At 45.6% G+C, this 22567-nt stretch overlaps 1 protein-coding gene across 2 annotated transcripts in view; it reads left to right on the forward strand.

Moving 5' to 3' along the window:
- The window catches only part of PARN (poly(A)-specific ribonuclease), a 338956-nt gene that overhangs the window by 187413 nt on the left and 128976 nt on the right, over positions 1 to 22567 (forward strand). For both annotated transcript variants that reach the window (XM_063934320.1, XM_063934319.1), the window contains exon 19: positions 17633 to 17688. In XM_063934320.1, the coding sequence (XP_063790390.1) occupies positions 17633 to 17688 (56 nt within the window). The remainder of the gene's footprint in view (positions 1 to 17632; positions 17689 to 22567) is intronic.

The following is a 22567-nucleotide window of genomic DNA, read 5'->3' on the forward strand; positions in this document are numbered from 1 at the left end:
TAAATGGCACGTGGTGATCCACAGTTTCCACGTCTGTCATTCGTAATGGTGCAGTTTGTCCAGCCGCAATACACCTTCACTACAGCAGCACGCGAACAGTTCACAAACTGCACTGTTTCAGAAATATTGGCACCTTTGGCCCAATAGTGGATGATAATCCCTTTCTGCAACTCTGATAAATAGCCCCTTTTACCCGTGACAGAAATTAGTGATATGTGTGCAGATGGGCTATCGCACACCTTATATACCGACCAAGCCAGCGCACGACACGTGACGTACCTCATGGGCTATGCGCTACCGACTTCAAATGTAGGAGGTGGTCGTAATAATGTGGCTTGACTGTGTAACATTCCGTTTGAGGAGCTGAACCTCACTACCTTTTGCTATTAGTGACCCAGTTCCATCCACTATTGCACAGTTTCTCAAACTTGGTCCTCAGGACCCCACACGGTTCATGTTTTGCAGGTCACCTGTAGATTTTTAAAATGTGACAGTTGGTGATACACAGTGCACCTGCTGGGTGACATGGAAAACGTGAACCGTGTGGGGTCCTGAGCACCGAGTTTGAGAACCACTGCACTATTGCATGTCTGGCATAAAACTGCTCTGGTCTTGTCTTTCCCTCCTATTATAATGCTATCACTTGAGTGGACAGGTTATTACTACCTCCTGAAAATCTATACGGTTTCCTGAAATACTTTTCTCTAACGTCCTAGTGGATGCTGGGGACTCCGTCAGGACCATGGGGAATAGCGGGCTCCGCAGGAGACAGGGCACATCTAAAAAAGCTTTTAGGTCACATGGTGTGTACTGGCTCCTCCCCCTATGACCCTCCTCCAAGCCTCAGTTAGGTTTTTGTGCCCGTCCGAGAAGGGTGCAATCTAGGTGGCTCTCTTAAAGAGCTGTTTAGAAAAGTTTTTTTTTAGGTTTCATTCAGTGATTCCTGCTGGCAACAGGATCACTGCAACGAGGGACTTAGGGGAGAGATCTTCAACTCACCTGCGTGCAGGATGGATTGGGATTTTAGGTTACTGGACACTGAGCTCCAGAGGGAGTCGGAACACAGGTCAGCCTGGGGTTCGTCCCGGAGCCGCGCCGCCGATCCCCCTTACAGACGCTGAAGAAGACGGCAGAACGGAGGTCCGGAAACAGGCGGCAGAAGACTTCACAGTCTTCATGAAGGTAGCGCACAGCACTGCAGCTGTGCGCCATTGTTGTCACACGGCTCACTGACCTAGTCACGGAGGGTGCAGGGCGCTGCTGGGGGCGCCCTGGGCAGCAATATAAGTACCTTATTGGCAAAATAAATACATCACATATAGCCATTAAGGCTATATGTATGTATTTTAACCCAGGCCAGTTCTTAAAAACCGGGAGAAAAAGCCCGCCGGAAAGGGGGCGGAGCTTATTCTCCTCAGCACACAGCGCCATTTTCCCTCACAGAAAGGCTGAGGGGAAGGCTCCCATGCTCTCCCCTGCACTGCACTACAGAAACAGGGTTAAAACAGAGAGGGGGGGCACTGATTTGGCGATATAAATATATATTAAATGCTATAAGGGAGGAACACTTTTATAAAGGTTGTCCCTGTATAATTATGGCATTTTGGTGTGTGCTGGCAAACTCTCCCTCTGTCTCCCCAAAGGGCTAGTGGGTCCTGTCCTCTATCAGAGCATTCCCTGTGTGGGTGCTGTATGTCGGTACGTGTGTGTCGACATGTATGAGAAAAATGTTGGTGAGGAGGCGGAGCAAATTGCCTGTAATGGTGATGTCACTCTCTAGGGAGTCGACACCGGAATGGATGGCTTACTTGTGGAAGTACGTGATCATGTCAACACGCTGCGAGCCGGTTGACGACATGAGACGACCGGCAAACAAATTAGTACCTGTCCAGGCGTCTCAGACACCGTCAGGGGCTTGTAAAAACGCCCATTTACCTCACGGACACTGACTCCAGTGTCGACGGTGAAGAAACAAACGTATTTTCCTTTAGGGCCACACGTTACATGTTAAGGGCATGAAGGAGGTGTTACATATTTCTGATACTACAAGTACCACAAATAAGGGTATTTTGTAGGGTGTGAATAAACTACTTGTAGTTTTGCCTGAATCAGATAAATTAAATGAAGTGTGTGATGATACGTGGGGTTCCTCCGATAGAAAGTTATGGGCGGTATACCCTTTCCCGCCAGAAGTAAGGGCGAGTTGGGAAACACACCTTAGGGTGGATAAGGCGCTCACACGCTTATAAAACAAGTGGCGTTACCGTCTCCAGATACGGCCGCCCTCAAGGAGCCAGCTGATAGGAAGCTGAAAAATAGCCTAAGAAGTATATACACACATACTGGTGTTATACTACGACCAGCAATCGCCTCAGACTGGATGTGCAGCGCTGAGGGGGCTTGGTCGGATTTCCTGACTGAAAATTTTGATACCCTTGACAGGGACCAGATTTTATTGTCTATAGAGCATTTTAAGGATGCATTTCTATATATGCGTTATGCGCAGAGGGATATTTGCATTCTGGCATCAAGAGTAAATGTGATGTCCATATCTGCCAGACGAAGACACGACAGTGGTCAGGTGAGGCAGATTCCAGACGGCACATGGAAGTATTGCCGTATAAAGGGGCGGTCCATCGGACCTGGTGGCCATGGCAACAGCTGAAAAATCCACCTTTTGTTCCCCGAGTCACATCTCAGCAGAAAAAGGACACAGTCTTTTCAGTCTCAGTCCTTTCGTCCCCATACGGGCAGGCGGGCAAAGGCCAGTCATATCTGCCCAGGGGTAGAGGAACGGGAAGAAGACTGCAGCAAGCAGCCCATTCCCAGGAACAGAAGCTCTTCACAGCTTCTGCCAAGTCCGCAGCATGACGCTGGGGCAGTACAAGCGGACTCAGGTGCGGTAGGGGGTCATCTCAAGAGTTTCAGCACGCAGTGGGCTCACTCGCAAGGGGACTCCTGGATCCTACATGTAGTATCCCAGGTGTACATTGGAAATTCGAGACGTCTCCTCCTCACAAGTTCCGGAAGTCTGTTTTACCAACGTCTACCTCCGACAGGGAGGCAGTATTGGAAACAATTCACAGGCTGTATTCCCAGCAGGTGATAATCAAAGTACCCCTCCTACAACAAGGGAGGGGGTATTATTCCACACTATATTGTGGTACTGAAGCCAAACGGCTCGGTGAGATCTGAAATATTTGAACACTTACATACAAGCGTTCAAATCAAGATGGAGTCACTCAGAGCAGTGATAGCGAACCAGGAAGAAGGGGACGAGATGGTGTCACTGGATATCAGGGACATTTACCTACATGTCCAAATTTGCCCTTCTCACCAAGGGTACTTCAGGTTCGTGGTACAGAACTGTCACTATCAGTTCAGACGCTGCCGTTTGGATTGTCCACGGCGCCCCGGGTCTTTACCAAGGTAATGGCCGAAATGATGATTCTTCTTAAAAGAAACTTGGACGCTTTCCTGATAAGGGCAAGGTCCAGAGAACAGTTGGAGGTCGGAGTAGCACTATCTTTAATAGTTCTACGACAGCACGAGTGGATTCTAAATATTCCAAAATCGTAGCTTTTCCGAGGACGTCTACTGTTCCTAGGGATGATTCTGGACACAGTCCAGAAAAAGGTGTTTCTCCCAGAGGAGAAAGCCAGGGAGTTATCCGAGCTAATCGGGATCCTCCTAAAACCAGGAAAAGTGTCAGTGCATCATTGCACAAGAGTCCTGGTAAAAATGGTGGCTTATTACGAAGCAATTCCATTCGGCAGATTTCACGCAAGAACTCTTCAGTGGGATCTGCTGGACAAATGGTCCGGATCGCATCTTCAGATGCATCAGCGGATAACCCTATATCCAAGGACAAGGGTGTCTCTCCTGTGGTGATTACAGAGTGCTCATCTTCTAGAGGGCCACAGATTCAGCATTCAGGATTGGATGCTGGTGACCACGGAGGCCAGCCTGAGAGGCTGGGGAGCAGTCACACAGGGAAAAAATTTCCAGGAAAGTGTGATCAAGTCTGGAGAATTCTCTCCACATAGATGGAGCTAAGAGCAAAATTATAAGGCTCTAAACTTAGCAAGACCTCTGCTTCAAGGTCAGCCGGTATTGATCCAGTGGGATAACATCACGGCAGTCGCCCACGTAAACAGAAAGGGCGACACAAGAAGCTGGAGGGCAGTAAAAAAACTGCAAGGATTTTTCGCTAGGCGGAAAATCATGTGATAGCACTGTCAGCAGTGTTCTCTCCGGGAGTGGACGACTGGGAAGCAGACTTCCTCAGCAGGCATGACCTCCACCTGGGAGAGTGGGAACTTCATAGGGAAGTTTTTCCGCATGATTGTGAGCCATTGGCAAAGACCAAAGGTGGAAATGATGGCGTCCCGCCCGAACAAAAAACGGGACAGGTATTGCGCCAGGTCATGAGACCTTCAGGCGATAGCTGTGGATGTCCTAGTAACACCGTGGGTGTAACAGTCGGTGTATGTGTTCCCTCCTCTGCTTCTCATAACCAAGGTATTGAGAATTATAAGACATAGAGGAGTATGAACTATACTCGTGATTCCGGATTGGCCAAGAGGGACTTGGTACCCGGAACTTCAAGAGATGCTCACAGAGGACTAAGGGCCTGGGGAGCTAAGAAGGGACTTGCTTCAGCAGGTACCATGTCTATTCCAAGACTTACCGCGGCTGCGTTTGACGGCATGGCGGTTGAATGCCGGATCCTGAGGGAAAAAGGCATTCCATAAGAGGTCATACCTACCCTGGTCAAAGCCAGGAAGGAGGTGACCGCACAACGTCATCACCACATGTGGTGAAAATATGTTGCGTGGGTGAGGCCAGGAAGGCCCCACGAAGAAAATTCAACTAGGTCGAATTCTACACTTCCTGAAAACAGGAGTGTTTTGAGCCTAAAATTGGGGTTCTTTAAGGTTTTAAGTTTCGGCCCTGTAGAATTTCTTCCGAAAAGAATTGACTTCAGTTCCTGAAGTCCAGATTGTCAAGGGAGTATTGCATATACACCCCTTTTTGTGCCTCTAGTGGCACCGTGGGATCTCAACATAGTGTTGGGATTCCTTAAAATCATATTGGTTTGAACCGCTCAAATCTGTGGATTTGAAATATCACATGGAAAGTGAACATGCTGTTGACCAATATCTCACATGTACAGTGACCATGCTGTTGGTCCTGGCCTCGGCCAGGCGATTGTCAGAATGGGCGGCTTTGTCTTACAAAAGCCCATATTTAAATTTCCATTCGGACAGGGCAGAACTGGGACTCGTCTCCAGTTTTCTTCCTAAGGGGGTGTCAGGTTTTTCACCTGAAACAACCTATCAGGGTGCCTGCGGCTTCTAGGGACTTGGAGGACTCCAGGTTAATAGACGTTGTCAGGACCCTCAAAAAAAAAATATATATATATATAGATAGTTTAGGACGGCTGGAGTCAGAAAGTCTGACTTGCTGTTTATATTGTATGCACCCAACAATATGGGTGCTCCTGCGTCTAAACAGACGATTGCACGTTGGATCTGTAGCACAATCCAACTTGCACATTCTGTGGCAGGCGTGCCACAGCCTAAATCTGTAAAGGCCCACTCCACTAGGAAAGTGGGCGCATCTTGGGCGGCTGCCCGAGGGGTCTCGGCATTACAACTTTGCCGAGCAGCTACGTGGTCAGGGGAGAACACGTTTGTAAAATTTTACAAATTTGATACTCTGGCTAAGGAGGACCTGGAGTTCTCTCATTCGGTGCTGCAGAGCCATCCGCACTCTCCCGCCCGTTTGGGAGCTTTGGTATAATCCCCATGGTCCTGACGGAGTCCCCAGCATCCACTAGGACGTTAGAGAAAATAAGAATTTACTTACCGATAATTCTATTTCTCGTAGTCCGTAGTGGATGCTGGGCGCCCATCCCAAGTGCGGATTGTCTGCAATGCTTGTACATAGTTATTGTTACAAAAATCGGGTTATTCTTGTTGTGAGCCATCTTTTCAGAGGCTACTTCGTTTTGTTATCATACTGTTAACTGGGTTCAGATCACAAGTGGTACAGTGTGATTGGTGTGGCTGGTATGAGTCTTACCCGGGATTCAAGATCCTTCCTTATTGTGTACGCTCGTCCGGGCACAGTACCTAACTGAGGCTTGGAGGAGGGTCATAGGGGGAGGAGCCAGTACACACCATGTGACCTAAAAGCTTTTTTAGATGTGCCCTGTCTCCTGCGGAGCCCGCTATTCCCCATGGTCCTGACGGAGTCCCCAGCATCCACTACGGACTACGAGAAATAGAATTATCGGTAAGTAAATTCTTATTTTTATTTTGTGCTGCGCTGAGAAGCATGAGCTTATATGTTGATGAAGGCTGACATTGAAAAGGAGTTATGACCTTACTATTTTTTATTGAAATTCCTCTTGGTAGGACTTGGCTTATACATTATATAGATTTCTCCGTAATTAGGGCTTATAGTGGACTGTTCCCGAATGTTGTATGCACAAGCTTGCGTAACATATTTGAGGAAAGCAAAAATGAAACCAGGCCTCATAGGAAATGTGTAAAGTTCTCCTGCATAGCTTAAACCCCTTTCCCGGCCTCGCCTGCCTGTGTCTCGGCAGGAGCAGCAAATGCTCTCCAGACAGCAGTGCAAATACAGCTCAGCAGTAAATCTCTGCAGCAGCGGATTTCTCCAGCAATATACACTTCCATAGGCTCACTTCACAGGTCTGGATTCCCGGATATATCAGTGTGAGAGGGCCAGTGCTAAGAGGATTTTCATTTGTCAGTAAGCTCTTAAGGCAGTGGAGCTTCAAGCACCTGAACAAGCAGCCACTTAAAGTAAATCAGAATGAGATCATCATCGTATAAAGATTGGCAATGAATCTGCCAACATGAATCGTGTTCCTCTTGCTGTATTGTTGATCTTCATATGGTGAATACTACATTCCTCCAGTAAAGGTGTAAAGTCCTATACATTCCGGTGCATCTGCTGCAAGAATACTGAAACGGTGTTCAGCTTTCATCTGTTTCCTAATGTAGTATATTGACTCGTGGCCAATGTAGTTGCAACTTTTTCAAAAATTTATTCCCGATAAAACATGGTCTCCTGACAATTTTCTTGAGTATTGCGGTTATTGTCTTTCTTTTAAAGTTTACAAAATGATCACATTGGAGAGAGCTGTAATACTTTGAGGCTAACAGGTTTCCCTTTTTGCTAGGCTATATTATAAAGTGGTATCCAGCTTTTGTACAGGTTACTTCTGCAATGTCCACATATGCTAATTCTTTCTATGGGAGCGTAGTGGTTTTGAATTTCAGGAGTAATTGTTTCTTTTAGAAAATCCTAATATATTTTGGGGAGTAGTAGATTTTTGTTCAAGTGTAAATCTGCAGGCCGAATGGCTATAAACTAATTGCCCACTGGCAGTTAAATGGACAGGACAGCATGTAAAATAACTCGTAGGGGGGGTATCCAATTAGCCTCAATATTGCGGTTTTGTGATAAATTATCGCAAATGCAATCATTTGGTATCCTATTAGCGGCAATAAGTTTATTTTATTGCTGATAAGTCTCCATAGGGTTTATCGCAGATTTCTCTTCACCATCTCGGAGCTGGTCATAAGTAGTGCAAAATCCCTAATTTAAGCTAAAAATGTCAGGATTTGATTCAGAACCCCTGGGACACACCCATGAATTACTAATTAGGCACTTAGCAGTTTTTAATTAGCCAATAATGAAATGTCATTTGTGGGGTAAAAAAAATGAAAAGTTATGAAACAAGGTATGGGATAGGTATATTGGGGTGCTTTGAGTGGGATAAGTGGTTTTTAGACTTGCGGGTGGGAGTAATGGTATATACACAGTGAGATTCTTGCTATGCCCGATTGACTATGCGATTTCCCTTGAACTCAAGATTGACTTGCCTGCACAGTCTATCTAGCCTTGCGGTACCGACCCCACGGGAGTGCGCACTGGGATCGAATCTGTATCACAAGCTGCCTAACACCTTGAGACGTGCACCAACCTTTCTTAAGATCTTGACTATATACAGTAGTCAAAATCTTACAGATTTCTCACCGTGTACACACATCTTAATAGGTCAGTTTCCATTTTTTTATTTTGTAAGTCCCCTAAATTGACCCAAATATATACTTGTAGACATTTTTATATACACCAGGGGTTCTCAAACTCGGTCCTCAGGACCCCACACAGTGCATGTTTTGCAGGTAACCCAGCAGGTGCACAGGTGTATTAATTACTCACTGACACATTTTAAAAGGTCCACAGGTGGAGCTAATTATTTCACTTTTGATTCTGTGAGGAGACCTGCAAAACATGCCCTGTGTGGGGTCCTGAGGACAGAGTTTGAGAACCTGTGATATACACCAAATTTATTAAGAGCACTTATTTTTGCAAAATTTTAGTTTTCTATCATTTTTCAGTATTAAAAATAAATAAATAAATACATATAACAGCCATTTAACCCGTGGTTTTTTTTTTAGTTTTTTTTTTAATGAGCCTAATTCGCTATATTATGGCCACTGAAAGATTTCTATAAAGTTTTCCGGTATTAGTTTGGCATTTTTTGGGGCTACAGGCACATTTCCCCACTCTTTTCTGTGCTTTTGCCAGCTAGAGTTATCATGAGATTGCCGTTGTCACAGATTTGTGATAGGATAGGTGCGATAAACAGGAGCGCGCAGGCTGCGATAACACGATTTTTCGGGAGATATGTGCAATAACATCAGCTGCGATCGTGTTATTGTGGCTAATTGGCTACCCCCATTGTATGGAGTTGATTTCATTTCAAGCCTTGAACTGTGTATCTGTTTGAATGCTACACCATACATTTGTGCATTTTACCTTGCAGCGCCATAGTGATCAGGAAAATGCTCAATCTAAGCATAATGTATATATGGGATTTGTGCACCGTATACATGGCGTCGTCTCATGCAATCTATCTAATTGTATTGATCCCTATGTGGTCATACACACTTGTGCTTATACTTGTGCGTGTTTAGTGCTCACATTGTTTACGCCTGGATGTTACATTTTGGTGCATATTTAAAAAAGTCTGCATATTTGGGAAAAGTCCATTGATCTCTGAGAGCATATACCCACCCCCACCCAACCATGTCATTAAGGCCTTGGTCCCATGCTGCTCAGTGCCAACACTGCAGGTTTCCCTGGTAATGGAGGATACCATCTCATGCTGTAATAGTGTAGACACAGATGAATAGCTGGCAGCCGCACCACCACCACATAAATAGGGGCAGCGCAGATAGGCCACAGCACAATGTCCAGTAATGGGGCTGCTTAATGCTTTCTGGGAGGGAAAGGGGGGCATGATGCCTAAGTACACCCTCCCCCGCCACCCCTTCCTTCCCATCCCCCCTCGCCGTACAGGCCTTCTCCCACTCCTTTCATTCATCTATTAATTTTTTTTATATGGTTTTAATGTTTGGAGTTCATTCCTCATCAACAGTCATCAAAGCAGGCAGTCTCTTTACCAAAGACCTTTTACAGGAAGAACATGATTGATCTTTTATATGATCTGAAAAAGCCTATTTATGTTTAATAAAATGTTTGAAATTCTTTTTTTTTTATAAAGCTAATTCCCCCTAAGCTGTCTTTCAGTTTTCCCATTTATACCACGTGATATACGCCTTTGCTTAAATGTTTTACTAAGCTTCGATTTGTGCTATTCTATATGGGGAAAACCTAAATGGCTTTTATCTATTCTTTGTCTCTCTTCCAGACTGCAGCTAAATCACGGCTACAGTTTTGTAGGGTCATATTTTATGTAAAATGACTGGACTGATAATACACATCACTTGTCCATTGATGAGAGGCTTTGCATACTGTACTGAATTAATCTGTTCATGTGTTCAGCACATACAGTGGTATCTAGAAAGCTCTTTGAATTCCTTTTGAGCAGAGAGTTGGTAGCGTTCGTTTATCCGTTTAAAGTGGTAGGGATTCAGTCGTTGGAGCCTGTGTCATAATATTAAAGACCACCGCTATCAAATCTGCGCTGCTTCTTATTAACAGCTGGCTCCAACAGCTGTGATACCCAAAAGGCAAGAGAATGAGGAATCTTTAGCATTTCAAAAACCACCTTGGAAAATAAATCACTCAACATTAGTGGATTGAAATGAATCTTGGACAGATGGCTTTTTATTTTTTTTAACCCCACATTTGTTAAAAAAAATGTTTTCTGAGAATCTATAATGAAACCCTGTAGCACCTTCCATCATATTTAAAGTGACCTTGTGTCTAGTATAGGCAAAGGGGTTAGATGCACACTGCAGCTTGGTTTGCATCTCTGGGGCAGTCAGACAGAGTAGCGGTCCCTGCAGCTTGGTCAACTGTAAAGATTGCTGCAGCTTGATTTGCATCTCTGGGACAGTCGGATGGAGTAGCGATTCATGCAGCTTGATCAGCTGTAATGGTTGCTGGTCTCGCTACAGAAAGCACAATGCAAGTACACTCTAATCTCCTAAACCATTGACAAATCCTGAATTCTACAGTATAAGCAATGTTAGTGGTCTGTAAGTTTATTTAGAATCTTCGTGTTGTAGTCTCACCTTGTGCTTTTTATAGCTGTACAGGCTCATTGTACCATGGATGTAAGGTCCGTGCAATAAGTCATTGATGTAGACTCTTAGGATTACGTAACACAGGTTATATAATTTCAGAGTTGGATATGCTCCTTAAGGGTAATACATTTTATCCACTGGGCCTGTAGTTCCCAAACTTGGTGATGCAGGGTACTTGCAGGAGTACCACTAGTTGGTGGTCCGTTACCAAATTAAATTTATAGTCGATGTGATTGGTAGCCACCAGCATTGGTTTTGCCTGTCATAAAATGTGGACAAACAGAAGTGTACCCCTGTCCAACACCAAATAATCTAAACCTTAACTATGACCGATGAGCATAATTTAATTTTAATAATTTTTGACCGTGGGGTGCAGATGGAAAATTATGCTGATCCTCCAGGGCTCCGTAATTCAAGAACATTTGGGAACCACTCTATAGGGCTATAGCCTATTTTGTTGTGTCAGCTCTTTATAGTATTTCACTGCTTATTAATTAATGTTATTGTATAAACATTCCAGGTTGATCTACAGTAGGTATACAGCTCTTCCTGCTATTTTAACTTTTCTGCATTGTTGCAATTAATTTAGTTGCTTTTTCTTCTGTTGGTCATCTCTGACTTAGTCATTGTGGTATGATTATAATATTTTTTTGTTTCTCCAACATCCATAAGGGATACTGGGTACTTATTACAATGGGGTATAAAATGGGGTCCATAGGAGCTGGTGCACTTTAAATTTCAACAGGGTGTGCTGTCTCCTCCCATCTATGCCCTCCCTCACAGCTCAGTTTAGAAAAATGTGCCCTCAGGAGAGGATCCACACTCTGGCGCTCCAGAGAATTTTTCTTCGGTTTATTTTCTACTTTGTTACTTTCAGGTAAGCTGTTGTGCAGCAGCTTACCTGCACTTTGAGACACTGGGGGGGGACCGACACCGGCCCCCAGGAGGTGCCGTGTCTGTTTCTGCTGACAGGACAGCTGTCCTGAGGGTCAGTGCACCGCAGGCATTGCGCTCTCGCGTGCACACCCACGCAGTACTCCGCACACCCCCAGCACAGAGCCTGAAGGTTGACATAGTGGTGAGTGACAACCATGGACCCTGGGGTGGGCATATGGACTCCCCTTGCGGTGATCCCATAGCCCCCCCCCCTGCGTAAACTGGCCAGCGATAGTGAAACGGAGTGTCAGTAGCGTAATTTTACACTGTTGGGGACATTTGCCAGTATGAATATGTTTAGCTCCAGTGCCATTGCAGGGGGCAGAGCTTCCTCAAAGCGGGACCAGCGGCTTCCTGGCGCCGTTTCCTGCACTCACAGCGCTGCTGCAGGACTGCCAGCTCCTCCAAGTGATACTCCACGGCCAGACACTGGTACAGGGGTGTTGTTAAGTGGGAAAGCCTGCTGTGGGACCCTTGTATTAGGCTCATCACGCACTGTACACTAAATTGCCTCTTTCCTAGCAGTTCAGTTGTTAGTATCAGGCTGTGTGCTGGTTCCCCCTCTGATTCCACACATGCTGGGCTGGGCAGGCTTGCTTGTATCTGTGTGTCTGTATGTGTGTGAATGTAAATGTCCTCCGCATGGTGAAAGAAGTTGTGTGTGCTGTTTGTCACACCAGGTTTTCCCCCTCTCCTGCGGATTCTCTCGTGTGAACAATGCAGTCAGCCCTCACAAACTAGTGGGGCTTCTGGGGGGTGATTTGCAGGAGCCTCCTTGGTTCAGTTAAGACTATGGTGGCTGACATGTCAAATGAATTAACTACTACCAGGCAGGAAAGTCAGCAGTTACAACAGTCTATGGCTGCTCTGACAAAAGATAGGGCAGACAGCAGACGTGTTTCTCCTCTGTAATCTTCTACTCCAAAAAAGGGGATTACCTGATATCCTCTCGGTATCCGAAGAGGAGGTACCAGAGGTGGAAGAGGGGGAGGAGCTGGAATCAAATACATAGATCAGGCCTGGCCAACCTGTGGCTCTCCAGATGTAGTGAAACTACACATCCCAGCATGCCCTGCCACAGTTTTAGCATTCCCTAATAGCAAAACTGTGGCAAGGCATGATGGGACTTGTAGTTTTACAACAGCTGGAGAGCCACAGGTTGGCCAGGCCTGACATAGATGATTCCTCTACTGCACAGGGGGTGGAATCCCTTATACTTGCAATAAGAGAGGTCTTAAATATTCCTGGTGCTGAATCTGATGTGCAGCAATCCTTTTTTCTCTGCGTAGAAAAAGGTACAGGTCACATTTCCTGACTCAAAGGAACTGGGTGACCTTTACTCCTGATAAGAAATTCCAAGTGTCAAAAAAAAAAAATGGATGGCCGCTTTTCCATTTGCTCGGGAAGGGTGTAAGGTGTGGGGAAACTCCCCCGGCGGTGGACTCCTCAGTGTCACGTCTGTCTAAAAAGTTCTGCCGATTCCAGGGGCCACAGCCTTAAAGGAACCTGCAGATAGGAAAATAGAAGCATCTTTAAAATCTATTTATGTTGCTGCGGGGGCATCCCAAAGGCCTGTTATTTTGGGTTGTTGGGTGACACACGCCATACACATTTTGGTTGGTAACATTCAGGAGGGCCTTATAGGGGATAAGTGCCTGGCTGACTTGGTGTTGCTGGTTCAGCATATTCAGGATTCTGCCCGCTTCCACTGATACCATCAAAGGAATTGGTGTTATTAATGCCCGGACCTCTACCATGGTGGTCTCTGCACGCAGAGTGTTGTGGTTATGCCAGTGGGTGGTGGATGCTGAATCTAAAATGAGTGTTGAAACCTTACTCTTCACAACTGTTTGGCTGTTTGGAGGTGAGTTAGATAATTGGATTTTGAAAGCGACTGCTGGAAAGTTCATGTATCTCCTCTCTGCTGCTCCGCCAGCTAGACACACTCTTACACTAGACATTCTCTGCAATCCTTTCGGACAGCGCACTTTAAGGGAAAAGCCAGAGGTGCCTCAAATGCGACATGAGGTTCCAGAGGTAAGGCACGTAAGCCTGCTACCACAGGATCTCAGAACCAAAGCGTCGGCTCTGGCTACTCAAAACTCTCAGCATGACTGTATCCCTCTGCTCCAGGGGGATCTCAGGGTGAGAGCTCGTCTGAGATTCTTCAGCTCCATTTGGGATGGCTCCTGCCAGGACGCCTGGGAGAAAGACTTGATCTCCCAGGGCTACAAGCTGGAGTTCGACAGTTCTTGGCCTCAAAGATTTTTCAAATCGGGTTTACCAGCTTCAGGAACAATTTGCCTCACCCTACAGGAGGCCATTTAAGAGTTAGTCCAGACCCAGGTCATTGTTCCTGTGCCACTTCAGCAACGGGGGCAAAGGATATTATTCCAGCCTTTTGTGGTACCAAAACTGAACTGTTCAGTGAGGCCCATTTTAAACCTCAAATCATTTAAACCCATATCTGCGGGTTTTCTGGTTCAAAATGGGATCTCTGAGCAGTGATCTCGGGTCTGGAGAAGGGAGTTCTTAGTCTCTCTGGACATAAAGGACTCCTACCTCCATGTTCCAATATGGCCGCCTCATCAGGCCTACCTCAGGTTTGCTCTGATGGAGGAATGCTATAATTTCCTGGCGCTGCCCTTAGGCCTATCCACAGCCCCAAGGGTTTTCACCAAGATGATGGCGGAAATGTTACAACTCAGGATTCAGGGGGTGAACATTGTCCCCTACCTTGATGATCTGCTTATAAAAGCAAGGTCAAAAGAAGTACTGCTGGACAGCATCTGCTGCATGACATCCCCGTTGTCACGCCATGGTTGGAATATGAACTTTTAGAAATCCCACCTGGAGCTAACCCAACTCCTCCAGTTCCTCGGGATGATCCTAGACACGGTGGCTCAAAAAGTTTTTCCTTCCTGCGGACAAGGCGAAGGTGCTTCAGGAGTTGGTTCGAGCGGTTCTACAACCACACAGGGTCTCTGTACATCTTTGCACGCGTCTGTTGGGAAAGATGGTGGCCTCGAGGCCATTCAATTTTGCAGATTCCATGCAAGGACGTTCCAACTGGAGCTCCTGAAGAAGGGGTCGATTTCGCATCAGCAGATGCACGAGGTCATTTGCCTGTCACCACAGGCCAGGATTTCTCTTCTGTGGTGATTGCAGCCCTCCAGCCTATTGGCGGGGCGGAGCTTCGGGATCCAGGATTGGATTCTCGTGACTGCGGACGCCAGCCTTCGGGGCTGGGGTGCTGTTACCCAAGGGGCACAGTTCCAGGGCAGATGGTCAAGCCTCCAGGCCTGTCTTCCGCTAAACATACTGGAACTCAGATCAATATACAATGCTCTCCTGTAGGGGGCTCATCTACTCCACGGTCAAGCCATTCAGGTTCAGTCAGACAATGCCACAGCGGTGGCATACGTCAATCGACAAGTAGGAACGAAGAGCCAGGGCCTGCATGCGGGAAGTATCCAAGATACTTCTCTGGGTTGAAAAGGAATGCGAAAGTTATGTCAGCCATTTTCATTCCAGGAGTGGACAACTGGGGGGCGGGCTTCCTCAGTAGTCACAATCTCCACCCAGGAGAGTAGGGTCTCCATCTGCATGTGTTTCGGATGATAGCTGATCTGTGGGGACGTCCGCAGATCAATCTGATGGCCTCTCGACAACAAGCTTCCGTGCTATTGTTCCAGGACGAGGGACCCTCTGGCAGCGGCAGTGGACGCTCTGACAACACCGTGGGCTTACTGGCTGGTGTACCTGTTTCATCTGATTCCGTTGCTCCCCAAGAATCTAAAGAGTCTGAAGAGAGGGAGTACAGGCAATTCTCATTGCCCCCGACTGGCCTCGAAGGGTTTGGTACGCAGATCTTCTGGCCATATAAAACCCTTGGGCCCTTTCACTATGTGAGGATCTTCTTCAGCAAGGGCCGTTCGTCTACCCGGGCTTACGGCAGCTTTGTTTGATGGCATGGCGGTTGAGCGGAACATTCTAGATGATAAGGGGATACCGGATAAGGTCATTTCAACCATGGTTCAAGCTAGGAAGGCTGTCACTTCGAAGCATTACCACCATATCTGGAAACGATACATCTCCTGGTGTGAGGGCCAAAAGTATCCAGCTGCGGTTTTCAACCTGGGGCGCTTTTTGCGCTTCCTACAGGCTGGTGTGGATATAGGCCTAAGGTTGGGCTCCATAAAGGTCCAGATCTCTGCTTTGTCCATCTTCTTCCAGAAGAAATTGTCCGCTTTGCCTGAAGTTCAGACGTTTCTGCTGATTGTCCTTCGCATCCAGCCTCCCTTTGTGCTGCCCACGGCTCCTTGGGATCTCAATGTGATTCTGCAATTTCTACAGTTCTCTTGGTTTGAGCCTCTGATGTCGGTTGAGGACATAAGTACCTTATGTGGAAAATGTTTATGCTTCCGGTAGGAGTGTTTTCGAACTGGGTGCTTTGTCCTGTAAGAGTCCCTACCTGGTGTTTCATGCGGACAGAGCTGAACTCGGGACTCATCAGCAGTTCCTGCCAAAGGTGGTTTCTGCATTCCACCTGAATTAGCCTATCGTGGTTCCAGCGGCTTCAGCCACTTCCTCTCTCCCTGAATCCTTGGATGTGGTGCATGCCCTGAGGATTTACGTCAAGAGGACTTCTGCTGTCCGGAAATCGAATTCCTTATTTGAAATCTGATGCTCACAAGACAGGTCTTTCTGCTTCCAAGCTGTCCATTGTCCATTGGATTAGGCTTACTATTCAACAGGCCTACTGTATGCTTCGGTGGCCTTACCTGTTCATTGGTCTGTCAAGGCCCACTCTACCAGGACTGTCAGTGTTTCCTGGGTGGCTGCCCGCGGTGTCTCAGCCTTGCAACTGTGGTGGGCCGCTACCTGGTCAGGGACAAACGCGTTTGTCAAGTTCCACAGGTATGATACCCAGGCTACGGAGGCTGTCCAATTTGTACATGCGGTGTTGCAGACGTCTCGGCAGGTACCCACCAGTTCTGGGAGCTTTGGGATGTCCCCATCAGAAGTGTCTCCAGTATACCTTATGGATGTTAGAGAAAATAGGATTTTAATTACCTACCGGTAAATCCTTTTCTCGTAGTCCATAAGGGATACTGGGCGCCTGCCTCTGATTAAAATTTTTCCTGCAAGTTATTGTTCTTGTGTGAAGTTATTGTCAACTGTTGCGGTTTCAGTTTTCACTAGCGGTTTCTAGTTTTGTTTTGCTGTGTGCTAGTTCGTTAAGCTCACCACTCGTGTATTGTCCTGTTTTCACCTCTCAAGTATGTCCATCTCCTTTGGGCACAGTTTTCCTAGACTGAGCTGTGAAGAGGGCATAGATGGGAGAAGCCAGCACACCCTGTTGAAGAAATTTAAAGTGCATCGGCTCCTTTGGACCCCATCGTAAGAAGTGTCCCCAGTATCCCTTATGGACTACAAGAAAATGAGTTACTGGTAGGTAATTAAAATCCTTTATTTATTTATTTTCCCCTATATGTAGTGAAGTATTTGGATTTTCTATCTTCATTGAGGAAGTACCACTGGTCATATCACTCAGTCGTCTCTAAGGTTTACACGGGGGGGGTGGGGGGGGGGGTGTTATTAAATCTACAGTCAATAGGTAAACCACTAATGGTCTGCATGCATTAGGTCAATTGGGTCAAAAGGTTAACATGGAAATGGTCGACACAAAGGTAGACCCTTTTTTTTTGTGTGTGTGTTTTTGAACTTTTATGCCACAAGCAAGCCCCATTAGTGTACTGCGTCCCCTTGCATGGCTTCGGGCAAGGTCTCTCACTCCGCTACTGCTGCGCACGGCACTGGTTACTATTCCCAATCGTAGTCCACATAGATGTTAAAGTATTAAAAAAAACTTTTGACCCTGTGGGCCCAATGCATGTCAATCATTAGTGGTCTGCCTATTGAATGTAGACTTTTTTAGTGTAGAGCTATAGACCGGATACCAGTTTAAACGGTGTGCTTTTATGTTTGTTTGTTTGTTTTTCCCCATTAATCTCTGATTCCTTGTATTTAGACCCAAACCACCCTCCTGCTGACTTTTACACTATTCATATTGTCCATATCTGTTCCCTTTTTAGGCTGTTTTTGATGAGAATTAGGGACATCCCATACCTCAATCTCGAAGGTGCAGACTGTAAGTAATTTCTTTAAGGTGTTTTGTTGCTATGTTTAGGAGTTACAAGTAAAGTTGGCCTACATCTTTCTTTCTTAGTTCTAAATCATAATAAGCTCACTGTAAGGTGCAAGAGATGACCATCGTCAATCTAAAGTTGCCAAAAAACGCAGTAGTCTTGTGAATATCGAGCAGCCAGATATGGGTGGCAGATATGATCAGTCTGCTCAGGCCTCATGGCCAAAAACCAGATAGCATGGCCAAAAACCAGATGTCCCTGCTCCTAGGTGACGTACATGATCTAGGCTAAAGTGTATCTAAATGAAATTGCCTTATACAAATTTTATATATCATATACAACAAAAGTTTTAATATTTTATATTTTTTTTAAACTATTTGTCTGCATGTGGGATTGCTTTTAGTTATATCCGTATTGAAGCCCTTATTCTTGCAGGCATATTTGGAGTATGTTTGAGGGTTTTTTTTTTTTTTTTTTTAACCAGCAAAGACAGGACAACCTGCGCCTGCATCCAATTGTTTGGTCCTTTTTACTGTAATTCCGTGTCACTAATGACTCCTTAGAGGGATTTAATAACTAGCTTTAAATGATTTCTTAGTAAGGTCAAAAGTTCCCCTGTTTGATGTCCAGTACTCCATTCCATAAGGCTGTTTTTTGGCATTGGCTATGGCCTAGGAATGACATCATACATTCCATATCATCATTTCTTATTATATAAAATAATCAATGTTATAAGTTTGAGTGATTTGAGTAGTTTTACAGACACAAATGTAATATCTGAGGCCAAAAAGACTTATTTGAAAATTGGGGTAAAGAAAGGACTGGTATTTGCCAGAGATTCAGTGTCTGGTGTAAGCTGTGTATGTTGGATGGATTTTTATGGTAGATCCTGTTCGTTCAATACATACATTAAAGAATGTGTTTTCTAAATATACTTATAATGGTAAAAGTGGTGCTGTTTGATTAACACACCTCTCAATGCAAACTAGTAAAAAAAACATGAGTTTGAGAGAAGCTGTAGTAAACTTAGGCCTTGCGCACTACTTTTTTTACATTTATGCTTTTTGTGTGTGTGTGTGTGTGTATATATATATATATATATATATATATATATATATATATATATATATATATATATATAGTATGTATGTGTGTAAATAGAGGAAGAAACAGCAGAGCGCCTATAGTGTAGTATCCTTTAGTATAGTTTTCGTCACACGCAAGAATAATATTGCGTACCGGATTACGGCTTGACACAGTGCCTGTCGATCCCCTGGTCTTTTAAGTCCAAGTCTCTGTCGGAATCTAAATAGAGTCAGGAGACAGGGAATCGCTATATAGCGTAGTAATTACTCAGTAAGTGGGGTTAAATTTTGTATATCACATAAGGTTACATGCGTACTAGATAAAGTAATGATTTGTGCATATCAGTATTGGTGCTTGTATCTTGGTCCTTGTCAGAGGGATGTGGTCATAGGATAGCCTTAGGACAATATATCAATGCTCCAATCAACACTTTATATCAAAAAAGGTCTAATTTATTAAGTGTCTACTGTATATCTCCTGCTGAAGCCCAAAATCGGGCGAAACGCGTTGAGAGTGACTTGCTGATTTGCTGACCTACTTCTGCCGACATTTTTGTCATTTTAGCGAAGCTATATATTTCTTATATATATTTTTTGTTCACTTAATAAATTAGAACTTTTTTGATATAAAGTGTTGATTGGAGCATTGATATATTGTCCTAAGGCTATCCTATGACCACATCCCTCTGACAAGGACCAAGATACAAGCACCAATACTGATATACACAAATCATTACTTTATCTGATACGCATGTAACCTTATGTGATATACAAAATTTAACCCCACTTACTGAGTAATTACTACGCTGTATAGCGATTCCCTGTCTCCTGACTCTATCTAGATTCCGACAGAGACTTGGACTTAAAAGACCAGGGGATCGACAGGCACTGTGTCAAGCCGTAATCCGGTACGCAATATTATTCTTGCGTGTGACGAAAACTATACTAAAGGATACTACACTATAGGCGCTCTGCTGTTTCTTCCTCTATTTACAGATTTCCTTTTGGGCTACGCATACCTAGTGGCACATTTTGAAGAATTGAGCAGCCACCCGATAAAACGGTGAGAGTGTGGACTGTTGGTTAATCAAACCTTGAACTAGTTGAAAAAACTTATTTACTGGACTGGTCATTTGACCAACTTATTTCTGACTGCAGATTGCACTTTTACAGTGAAGTATTACGCATAAATTTGACATGCGCACTGATTCACTCATTTATAATAAATATATATATATATATATATATATTTGTGTGTATATATATATATATATATATTTGTGTGTGTGTGTATATGTATATATATATATATATATATATATATATATTTCTCTGACGTCCTAGTGGATGCTGGGGACTCCGTAAGGACCATGGGGAATAGCGGCTCCGCAGGAGACTGGGCACAGCTAAGAAAGATTTAGGACTACCTGGTGTGCACTGGCTCCTCCCACTATGACCCTCCTCCAGACTTCAGTTAGAATCCTGTGCCCGGCTGAGCTGGATGCACACTAGGGGCTCTCCTGAGCTCCTAGAGAGAAAGTATATTTTAGGTTTTTTATTTTACAGTGAGATCTGCTGGCAACAGACTCACTGCAGCGAGGGACTAAGGGGAGAAGAAGCGAACCTACCTAACTGGTGGTAGCTTGGGCTTCTTAGGCTACTGGACACCATTAGCTCCAGAGGGATCGACCGCATGGAACCGGCCATTGGTGTTCGGACCCGGAGCCGCGCCGCCGGCCCCCTTACAGAGCCAGAAGCAAGAAGAATCCGGAAAATCGGCGGCAGAAGACATCAGTCTTCACCAAGGTAGCGCACAGCACTGCAGCTGTGCGCCATTGCTCCTCATACACACTTCACACTCCGGTCACTGAGGGTGCAGGGCGCTGGGGGGGGGGCGCCCTGAGAAGCAATAAATACACCTTGGCTGGCAAATATATCGCAATATATAGCCCCAGAGGCTATATATGTGATAAATACCCCTGCCAGAATCCATAAAAAAGCGGGAGAAAAGTCAGCCGAAAAAGGGGCGGAGCTATCTCCCTCAGCACACTGGCGCCATTTCTCCCTCACAGCTCCGCTGGAAGGAAGCTCCCTGGCTCTCCCCTGCAGTCTACATTACAGAAAAGGGTAAAAAAAGAGAGGGGGGGCACTAAATTTAGGCGCAATATACATATAGCAGCTATAAGGGGATATAATTTAGTTAATCCCTGATTTATATAGCGCTCTGGTGTGTGCTGGCATACTCTCTCTCTGTCTCCCCAAAGGGCTTTGTGGGGTCCTGTCTTCTGTCAGAGCATTCCCTGTGTGTGCGGTGTGTCGGTACGGCTGTGTCGACATGTTTGATGAGGAGACTTATTTATAGGCACCTGCTCCTCCTCCACATGTGTTGTCACCCCCTGCGGGGCAGACACCGGAGTGGATGGACTTGTGGAAGGAATTACGCGAAAGTGTCGACTCCTTACATAAAAAATTTGACGATATGCCAAATGCGGGGCAGCCGGCTTCTCAGCCCGTGCCTGCCCAAGCGTCTCAAAAGTCATCAGGGGCTCTAAAACGCCTGCTACCTCAGATGGCAGACACAGATGTCGACACGGATACTGATACCAGTGTCGACGACGAAGAGACTAATGTAATGTCCAATAGGGCCACTCGTTATATGATTGAGGCAATGAAAAATGTTTTACACATTTCTGAGGTGACCCCAGGTACCACAAAAAAGGGTATTATGTTTGGGGAGAAAAAACTACCAGTAGTTTTTCCCCCTTCTGAAGAATTGAATGAAGTGTGTGAACTAGCGTGGGCTTCCCCCGATAAAAAATTTGTAATTTCAAAAAAATTACTAATGGCGTACCCTTTCCCGCCAGAGGATAGGTCACGTTGGGAAACACCCCCTAGGGTGGATAAAGCACTTACGCGCTTATCAAAAAAGGTGGCACTGCCGTCCCAGGATACGGCCGCCCTAAAGGAACCTGCTGACAGAAAGCAGGAGGCTCTCCAGAAAGCTATATATACACACACTGGTATTATACTGAGACCAGCTATTGCCTCAGCATGGATGTGCAGTGCTGCAGCTGCATGGTCAGACTCCCTGTCAGAAAACATTGACACCCTAGACAGGGACACTATATTGCTAAACGTAGAGCATATTAAAGACACTGTCTTTTACATAAGAGATGCACAGAGGGATATTTGCCGGCTGGCATCAAAAATAAGTGCACTGTCCATTTGTGCCAGGAGAGGGTTATGGACCCGGCAGTGGACAGGTAATGCAGATTCTAAAAGGCACATGGAAGTTTTGCCTTATAAGGGTGAGGAGTTGTTCGGGGATGGTCTTTCAGACTTAGTGTCCACAGCAACAGCTGGGAAGTCAGCATTTTTGCCACATGTCCCCTCACAACCAAAGAGAGCACTGTATTATCAGGTGCAGTCCTTTCGCCCCCATAAGAGCAGACGGGGTAGAGGCGCGTCCTTTCTGCCCAGAGGCAGAGGTAGGGGAAAAAAGCTGCAGCATACAGCCACTTCCCAGGAACAAAAGTCCTCCCCCGCTTCTTCTGCTAAGTCAGCATGACGCTGGGGCTCAGCAGGCGGAGCCAGGTACGGTGGGGGGCCGTCTCAAAAACTTCAGCAATCAGTGGGCTCGCTCACAGGTAGATCCCTGGATCCTTCAAGTGGTATCTCAGGGGTACAGGCTGGAATTCGAGACACCCCCCCCCCCCCCCCCCGCCGTTTCCTCAAATCTGCTTTACCAACGACTCCTTCAGAAAGGGAGGCTGTGTTAGAGGCAATTCACAAGCTG

Source organism: Pseudophryne corroboree, chromosome 7 (genome assembly GCF_028390025.1).
Source record: "Pseudophryne corroboree isolate aPseCor3 chromosome 7, aPseCor3.hap2, whole genome shotgun sequence".
NCBI classification, from domain to species: domain Eukaryota; kingdom Metazoa; phylum Chordata; class Amphibia; order Anura; family Myobatrachidae; genus Pseudophryne; species Pseudophryne corroboree.